Source organism: Oncorhynchus mykiss, chromosome 25, assembly GCF_057628025.1.
Source record: "Oncorhynchus mykiss isolate SJ-2025 chromosome 25, ASM5762802v1, whole genome shotgun sequence".
In the NCBI taxonomy this organism is placed as follows: domain Eukaryota; kingdom Metazoa; phylum Chordata; class Actinopteri; order Salmoniformes; family Salmonidae; genus Oncorhynchus; species Oncorhynchus mykiss.
Genome location: NC_143046.1, coordinates 72,524,031 through 72,533,619, shown reverse-complemented (window position 1 = coordinate 72,533,619; position 9,589 = coordinate 72,524,031). Strand labels below are relative to the sequence as shown.

General features: G+C 41.8%; 1 protein-coding gene across 4 annotated transcripts; it reads left to right on the top strand.

The window, feature by feature from the left end:
* Positions 1-967: 967 nt before the first annotated feature.
* On the top strand, positions 968-9,363 carry spata7 (spermatogenesis associated 7). Of its 4 annotated transcripts, none has more exons than XM_021585104.3 (12): positions 968-1,202; positions 4,837-4,908; positions 5,043-5,132; positions 5,240-5,287; positions 5,385-5,521; positions 5,696-6,150; positions 6,392-6,440; positions 7,033-7,160; positions 7,261-7,311; positions 7,494-7,571; positions 7,994-8,051; positions 8,215-9,363. In XM_021585104.3, exons 1-12 carry the CDS (start codon positions 1,163-1,165, stop codon positions 8,800-8,802), a joined length of 1,794 nt encoding a protein of 597 aa, XP_021440779.2. In that variant the 5' UTR covers positions 968-1,162; the 3' UTR covers positions 8,803-9,363. The 4 variants fall into 4 exon arrangements, with proteins under 4 accessions (XP_021440779.2, XP_021440780.2, XP_090077136.1 ...); XM_021585105.3 differs by having other exon boundaries at positions 975-1,202; positions 5,043-5,116; XM_090221010.1 differs by having other exon boundaries at positions 983-1,202; positions 1,873-4,908.
* The last annotated feature ends 226 nt before the right edge of the window (positions 9,364-9,589 follow it).

Sequence of the window (9,589 nt, the reverse complement as noted above, 5' to 3'; positions counted from 1 at the left end):
CCCCCCAAGAGAGATAAAGGTAACTGACATAATAAAGGAAACACTTGAGTAAACAAGGGATACAAAGTATACAGCGTCATGTATACAAATTCTGGGCAGGCCATTATTTTGGCTACCATTGCAATGCTCTCATAGGACAACAATGCCCCCATCCACAGGGTACGAGTGGTCACTGAAGGGTTTGACGAACATGAAAACAATGTTAACCATATGCCATGTTTGTCTCAGTCACCAGGTCAGTCACCAGGTCTCAACCCAATTGAACACTTATGGGAGATTCGGGAGCGGCACCTGAGACAGCGTTTTACACCACCATGATTCACAAAAGGGAAGAAAAGAGTATAAGATTAACATGGTCACTTAATTATAATGCTATATAAACGCACAAATCACTAAGTATCGTTAGTTCTGTTATAGAGAAGCTCTGTCCAACACAAAGTCTCAGATTGGTATTGTACTATAATTAGTTTGGTTCTGTAAATTAAATTCTTCACTTGCAAGTGAGGGACCACCACTGAGAATTCCATTTACTATCTGTTTAATTATGAATGAAATGGGCCTCCTCAAGGCTGAGCATGAATTAGTCATGATATTACTTTCAGGGTGAAAAATAGGTTTACATTAAATATTGAAATGTGCCTTATGTGTGTGCACATTTCCAACAAGATGTTTGTTGTGGCCCGATGTGGTAGCCTAGTGTTTATGATAGAGCGATAGAGATAGAGAGCGCGCACGTGTGTGTGTTTCAGAACCATGGACAGGTCCCATCCCTCCATAGGCTGCTACTGATCAAACAAGCCACAATTAAAAACAGGTCAATGTTGCACATTCCAAACATCAATCATGCCTGTTTTCAAGATACAACTACACATCAAGACAGCTAAACATAAAAAAATGTGTTCCAGAGAAATGTATAGTGCGCATGCTTTAGAGTTTTTGCAAGTGAAAAACTTTACGCATGTTCTATGTATAGCGTAATGACGCAGTCATAGCAACCGGCATGGAGACAAAGAAGCTTCCTAACCTAATCTTGCGGAGTCAGCGGCAGTTCAGGGATTTGTTAGCTCGACTCCAGAAATGTGAGGGTTTAAAATATGTAAATCCATAACCTAGCACTTGGTAAATCAACCTATACACAATTGATCTACCTGAAGAACTTGGTATGAGCATGGGATACACCGAGTATATGGATCCAAAAAGAGGTTGGTAGATACGGTTTGCTAGCTAACGTTAGTTTACTAACCGTTAGCTAACCACATGTTAGCAAAGGTTCTCTGAAATGTGCTCATGTTTACTTCAACAAGTCACAAGTTTACGGTTAGACAAGGCAAGTAACGTTAGTCATGTCACAAGTGTATGGCAAAAGTGTAACTATCAAATTGTGTTGGCTACTTTTAGCTGCATGGCGATGTATTATGTAAAGCTGGCTAGTTAGCTCGATAGCTAACTTAACAAGGCAAATTAAATTGGATGCGCTAGCTAGCTAACCAGGTTAGATAGGGCATGATCAGTAACGTTAACTGTTAGCTAAATATTTTAACTACAGTGCCATAGTGTGCTTAGGTTACACGATTACTTTTTTATTTATTTTTTATCTAGGTCAATATAGACCTGAACTGGGTAGGCTACATACACGCCAAACAGAGATACCCCAAAAATATATAGCTTAGTTTTATTACAAATAAACTAGCTAGTTAAAATGTACAAGCTTAGCTGTATGCTGGCAGGCTTGGACTGCCACAAAAAGTTGTTTACATGTTTAGTCTCAAAACTCTCAGTACAACAGGTCTGCTACAATAATTTAGTGGTTACATGCTATATTAATTTATCAACCAGCAGCTCTGCCTTGTTTCCCTTTCTGTCCTCTGGCAGGAAATGCACCACCATAGGAAACCGGAGGTGGAGGAGGTGTACCTGCTGCAACCAATCCGAGCATACAAACTATTATTTCAAACGGACCAATAACCTCACAGTTCCAAATCACTGAATACCACCATTCACTTAATTGAGGCTCCTCCACCCTCTTACCCTAAACTAGCTAGATCGTATTTATTTGATAAAAGTTTGTCCGAGAGAGATTTACATGGTTATGAAGGCGTCACGCCAGGGGTCTTTCTAAAATACTGTATGGGAAAAATTTTAGCAATTTTCCCTGTTTGATCTCTAGGTTTTATGGGTATTATCACACCTCCACTGTGGGGCTCTATAGCAGGTGCAGTGAAAATCAGTAATTTAAATATTTTAATTTAACCTTTATTTACCTAGGCAAGTCAGTTAAGAACAAGTTCTTATTTACAATGACGGCCTACCAAAAGGCCTCCTGCAGGGACGGGGGCTGGGATTAAAAAATATAAGACAAAACACACATCATGACAAGAGACACCACAACACTACTAAAAGAGAGACCTAAGACAACAACACAGCATGGTAACAACACCACATGACAACAACAGGGTAGCTACACAACATGGCAGAAGGACAAAACATGGTAGAAACATCGGGCACAGACAACAGCACAAAGGGCAAGATAGTAGAGACAACAATACTTCACAAGAAGCAGCCACAACTGTCAGTAAGAGTGTCCATGATTGAGTCTTTGAATGAAGAGATGGAGATAAAACTGAAAAGAGGAGCGACCCAGTGCACTTTGGGGACCAATAACAGAATGTGACAGACAGAACGGGTGTTGTATGTAGAGGATGAGGGCTGCAGTAGGTATCTCAGATAGGGGGGAGTGAGGCCTAAGAGGGTTTTATCAACCAGTGGGTCTTGCGATGTGTATACAGAGATTACCAGGTTACAGAGGATTATACAGTGCGGTGATGTGTCCTATAAGGAGCATTGGTGGCAAATCTGATGGCCGAATGGTAAAGAACATCTAGCCGCTTGAGAGCACCCTTACCTGCTGATCTTTAAATTACGTCTCCGTAATGTAGCATGGGTAGGATGGTCATCTGAATCAGGGTTATTTTGGCAGCTGGGGTGAAAGAGGAGCGATTACGATAGAGGAAACCAAGTCTAGATTTAGCCTAAGCCTGCAGCTTTGATATGTGCTGAGAGAAGGACAGTGTACCGTCTAGCCATACTCCCAAATACTTGTATGAGGTGACTACCTCAACCTCTAAACCCTCAGAGGTAGTAATCACACCGGTGGGGAGAGGGGCATTCTTCTTACTATACCACATGACCTTTGTTTCAAAGGTGTTCAGAACAAGGTTACGGGTAGAGAAAGCTTGTTGGACACTAAGAAAGCTTTGTCGTAGAGCGTTTAACACAAAACCCGGGGAGGGGCTAGCTGAGTAGAAGACTATCATTTGCATATACATGGATGAGAGAACTTCCTACTGCCTGATATGCTTACCTTACTAGCTCCTACAGTGCAGTAAAATGTCTAGCGAATACACAAATAATTAAAGAAATCAAGAAATTTCAGAACGAGTCCAATTAACAACCCAAGTAGATACATTCTAAAGAAAGCAGTGTTAGAATCCAGAATATAAATATGTGTGTGATGTGTATAGATGACAGTATATCATTTGGAAAACAAAATGGCATATACAATGGGACTGTAGCTGTAAGCGTTTTTGAACACCTGTATCTGCCATTTCCGTTTACATAGTGGCGCAACCCTCTTACATTCTTTGGGGAGAAACCTGCACATTGAGTGAACAACACTATGTGAAGTGAGAAGTGTTCAATGTCTCTCTATACATGGGGCATCAGTCTCAAGGTGCAGGGCAGGTAGCTGGCTAGTGATGGCTGTTCAACAGTCTGATTGAGAAGACTCATGAGACCATAGGCTTACTGGTAAAAATGCACGAGGGGGTACTTCAGGGGTACTCCAGGCAGGGCAAAATTCAGTTGTTGATACCATAATCGAAAAAGGTAGGGAGCCACAGATGGGAGCAAAGTGAACAGTCAGTGGCTTGGGTGGCGGAGGTCCCTAATGATTTTCTTGGCTTTCCTTTGACACTGAATGCTGTAAATGTCCTGGAGGGCAGGCAACGTGCCCCCGGTGATACGTTGGGCTGACCGCACCACCCTCTGGAGAGACATTCATGCCGACGTAATGCTCTCAATGGGGAACCTGTAGAAGTTTGTGAGGGTCTCAGGGGCCATGCTGAATTTCTTCAGCCGCTTGCGCGGGTGTAGAAAAATGCTTGTGTTTCTAGCTCCAACAGTGCAGTAATATCTAACAAGTACTATCTAACAATTTCACAACAATACACACAACACACACAAATCTAACGTAAAGGAATGGAATTAAAAATATATACATATTTGGACGAGCAATGTCGGAGCGGCGTAGAATAGAATACAGTAAATACTTATGAGATAAGTAATGCAAAATATCTAAACATTATTAAAGTGACCAGTGTTCCATTATTAAAGTGGCCAGTTATTTCAAGTCTATGTATATAGGGCAGCAGCCTCTAAGGTGCTACAGCATTGCCACATAGGTATTCCACTTGTCCAGGTGGGATAGGGAGGTGTGCAGTGCCACAGCAATTGCGTTGTCTGTGGATCTGTTGGGGCAGTATGCAAATTGTAGTGTGTCTAGGGTTTCGTGTAAGGTGGAGGTGATATGGTCCTTGACTAGCCTCTCAAAGGACGTCATGATGACAGAGGTGAATGCTACTGGGCGATAGTGATTTAGTTCATTTACCTTAGCTTGCTTGGGTACGGGAACAATGGTGGACCTCTTGAAGCAGGTGGGGACACCAGACTAGGATAGGAAGAGGTTGAATATTACATTACTCCTCTCACTGACTGCTAAGCACTCCTTTAACCAATGTTAAGTAACATTGACTAGCTAACAAACTAATTCACTTTTAGGTAATGCATCGCCTGGCCCAGGCCACAGTCTGACTGGACCACCCAGAGGACAGATGAGTTTAAAAAGCAGCCGTAAGTATTAGGCTATAACAATGTGTACAGTGTACAATGTATACCTCAACATACAGCTCCACACCACACAGGGGTGATATGTGTTTACTTGCTTCAATCTCCACATTCCGCTCATGTTTGTCTTGGGTTTACAGCGTTCTGCCCTCGGTCGTCGAGCAGACTAACTCAGTGCATTATTCAAGACCATATGGTGTCCCATTATAAAAAGGTATATTCAGCTAAAGGTAAGGGATACAACCGGTGAAGTAAAATAACTTGTGTGTCCTCTAGAATTTCAATCATATGCTGACTTTGGTTATTGACATAAATATTATCTTCCAATGTCTTTCAGCTGCCATTGATTCATCAGTACCCAAAAGTATGCTAAGCAGTGTAAAATGTACGTTTTTTCACATCTGAAATTACAAAATCAAAATAAATTGCACATAGGCTATATGATCTGATTTAGTTGATCATTGTTGTGTGTACATTCACAGACAATGACCAGTTACGGCGGGAGCAGTTGAGGAAAGATGCGTCCAGGTCTGATAGACGACCTCAGTCAGCTGGTTCACACTCACAGAGGAGCAGCAGAGCCAACACCAAAGCCTCCTGCCCATCACAAAATACGCAAGTAAGAAGGCACTGCAGTGATTTCTGCATGTAGTTTAGTTATCACCTCATTTTAAATAATTCTTGAAGTGTACACTGGCACTCACACCGTCATTATAAGTGTGTAATATTACATGGAAATATATGGTAAAGATTATTGTATTGATTTTAATGATGGGTCTCTCTTACCTTTCAGAGTGGAGCAGGTCAAGAAAGTGCCTATTTCTACCTGGGAAGCTCAATGATTTCTACTCCAAGAATCAACACCTCCTTTCACACCAAGCAAATAGTTTACCCGTCCCAAATGGTCGGAGGGTCTGGGAGCCCCCCGCACTTCTTCCACTGTGCATCAGAGTACAGCTATAGGAGCCCAAACTCCCAGAGGCAGCAGCCAGCCCGCTCCACCACAGGTACCCAGAGTGGCTACAAGGCCTTTCAGGACCCTGTCCAGAAGACCTACAGTGGGGACCTGATTCAGAAACACGCCCACCGCTTCACCCAGGACAAGCCCTTCACTCCCAGGACTCTGAAGTCAGACAGCAGGTCCTATCTGTCTCAGTATCGCTACTACACACCTCCTCGCGGTAAACCAGCCCAGGACCAGGAGAGGACCATCCCCAGGCTGACACGGCAGGAGACCTATCATGGAAGGTGACGTGTTTCCCTGTTTGACAGCACAGGTGTATTATTTTTCTGTTTGTGTGAATGAGGTGAGAGAAAGAGAGAGATGTAGACAGGATGAGAGGGTGATACCATGGAAACATTGGCTAATTAACATCCTTTCATATAGTTGTTTCACCTTTGAACAGGATCTAATAAGATGAGCATGCTCATCATTCGCACACAGCAGCTAGTCCAGACAGTATCCTGAATCCTGTTTCTTTTCCTGCAGCACACGAACCAAGGAATGCTCATCGGCTGAATGGGATGATCAACCCCTGGTAAGTTCGATTAAACCCTTCATCCCTGGAAGAACATATTGTAGTATTATAGGATATAGTCAGGGAAAAAGTGTGGTAGCATTAGTTGATTATATTTGCTGTTATATTGAGAGACAGTAGTGTGAATAGAGGAAGTAAAAAGAGAAGTCTTTCAAGAGCACCTACCACAAATGAAAGACAATGCAAGATCAGCATCCATTACAATTAGGTCTAAGTGGTGTTCGGAAATGCTAAGGAGATGATAGACAAGAAGTAGGATTGGCTGAGAATTGAGACAAATATGATTGATATGGATGCAGTGCCAAGGTCTTGCCATAATACAGGTGGAGATGACTAAGCCAGCATCCATCATATTGACAGTCTGGTTTGGCTTGGAGTAGCAAGGAACGGCATCCAATAAAATACTCTTTCAAATTGAGAGAGGTGCATTACACTAGCTGTACTGCAAGGTCAATGTTATTGGAGTGACTATAATATTTCAGTTGCAGAGTCACCAACTCTGGTCTAAATAAGGAAACAAACTCATAAACAATGATCAAATCTAGAGCATGGAGCCTGATTAAAACTGAATTAATTGATCACTCTATTATAGGGACATGGTACAGAGCATGAGTGGTCGGATGCAGACGATGAGTCCCATACACTGAATCTGTCAGCATTTGGACAACGAAGCAAGGGAAACAAGAGCGTAAGCAGCGATCACTTCCATCCCTCATTCAGGTAATGTTTATACTGGTTTCAGACTATGTGCTGTGGTATTGTACCTGTGCTTCTTGTACACTTTTTAAAAACGTATTTAGTCTTGATTGGCTTCTTCCAGGGTTTCACCAGAAGGAATGACATCTCCTATCATGAAGAGGGTGTCTGCAGAGTAAGAACCATGTTTTAACCTTGTCACCTTTAATCACTACTTTTCTATAAAATATAGGAAAAGATGATAGGCTCATATAATAAATTCATGATTACTGCTGAACCCTAGCAGTTCCAAGCAGTCTCACTTGTGTAGTTTCCCTTTAAAGTTACCATTCTGACTTACCATTCCTTTCTCTACAGGGAGGAAGAATTTATGTACCTTGAATTTATTGCTGATGTAACAAATGAAATCTTGTCCAGGGGCCTGTACTCTGACAGGTATGTCACTTTTATATGAACTGTTTTTCTCAGGACATGAGACCATGTAGCTACAGTGTAGCACCGTGTCTGGTATTTATGCTAGGCTATAAATCACAAGTGATGGCCTCAATGATATTTGTAATAATCCCACCTGATAAAACCAGTAATAGGGGGCATGTTAATGTTGCTGCACTGCTCTCTGGCTGCTTTTACACAGGCAGCCAATTCTGATATTTTTTTCACTAGTTGGTCTGTTGACCAATCAGGTCAGTTCTGAAAAAGCGCTGACGTTAAAAGATCTCATGCGATTGGTCAAAAGACCAATTAGTGGGGGACAAATATCAGAATTGGGCTGCCTGTGTAAACGCAGATTGTGTGTCACTGAATATGAATGTGTTACCACAAGTAGGTATTCATACCAATTCATTCTCCTTCTAAAGGGTCTTAGAGCGGGTGTTTGAACGTCACGTTGACAAGAATAAACATCTATTGGATGAGGTGGGTGTCTAAACTTGACATGGGCATCTGCACTGGCATCATGTTTTTTACACTAATGCTACATTCAAAATGGCAAAGCGAGAACCAAAAAAGCTGATATGTTCTGTACTTAAAATTAGAGATCTGTCAGGGTCATAGTGAACTGTTTTTGTTCTTTTTTAAGGACAAAATGTGCCACCTTCTGGAGACTCTGCGCAATGACTTGCAAAGTCCAGCCAACACACCTACCTTTAGTGCAGAGCCTAAGAATGGTGAGGAGACAGAGCTTGGCCTTCTTCATAGTCATCTACAGGGTCTGGAGTCTCTGGACAGAGGAGCACTATCAGAAACCAAAGAGGACAATGACCTTTTCCCCTATGCATTGTTTAACCAGGACAGTGGTGGGCTGGAGAATGTTGTTCCATTGTCAGTGTCCACACCGTTATATGGTAGCCCTCCTAAGAGGACTGACTCTGACAGTCTGCCTGTTGGTTCACCTGATGCTGATGGAGGTGCAGAGGGCCTGGATGAGCACAATCATGACAGGGAAAATTACTTTCCTCCTTCACTTGGTGAAAATACCCCTCTGACCCTTGAGGAAGACCACAATCAAAACCTAGAAGACAATTATGGTGGACTATCCAAAGACCTGGAAGATCTCGAGAGAAATCTGTCCGAGTCATTGCATGTTTCCAATGCGCCTAATTCCGCAGGGCCAGTAGTCACTGAGAATATAAACACAGTAGCCTCTTTCAGTGATGATGAGTTCTGATTTTATTAGTATTTTAGGGATGAGTTTTGTAGTCAAAGGAGACTATTTTCGATAACAACAATTTGATATAGGTTTTTGCATCTTAAATGTGTTTTATAAATGGGAGCTGATAGGTATATCTCATACTTTTTGCCTATTCCTGTTCTGGGCACCATTGCCATGTGTATTTCCAGTACAAAGTATTGACCAATATATATTTGGATTATTGTTACACAATGATGAGAAGGAACTAGACCGTATATTCATATTTTACAGCAACCTGGCATGAAGTAATTAAACTGACAGTTCACAAATGAGTGCAATATGAGCAGAACTATAGATTTGCAGTGATGGTGCTGAATAAGGTAAATCAAGCAGGGAGGCAGCTGTCCCATTTCTGTACTTGGCATTCCGGCTGTATGATGTCATGGCCTCAATCTGCCGTGTATTACGCTATTGTTGAGGAACTACTCAAACTTCTATAAGGAATACAACCGATTAAACCATAGCTAGTGGACCTGAATTATTTTATTGTTCGTAGTTTTGTTTGTGCATTTAAATAAACGTAGATCAGCAGATGTAGCTAGAGATTCATACTCTTGATGCTCTTTCGGGAAGAAGTGATGCACGTTAGCTGGCTTAGTCTGATTTTGGCATGATGCAGGTTAAACTGGAAACAAACTACACTTTATTTTATATTGGACATATGTATCACCTATTATCACTGATAGCCGCTTTGGATATGCACAATTTACAAATGGACTCATTTGGTTTTTGCGGACATCAATAAGGTAACCGTGCTAATATC

Bases quoted from the DNA above. Each gene is read 5' to 3' on its own strand.
- spata7 (XM_021585104.3), top strand. From the start codon at position 1,163: ATGAGCATGGGATACACCGAGTATATGGATCCAAAAAGAG. The intron at 5,133-5,239 runs GTAAGGGATACA...AATGTCTTTCAG, and splicing joins AAAGGTATATTCAGCTAAAG to CTGCCATTGATTCATCAGTA. The intron at 7,572-7,993 runs GTATGTCACTTT...CTCCTTCTAAAG, and splicing joins AGGGGCCTGTACTCTGACAG to GGTCTTAGAGCGGGTGTTTG.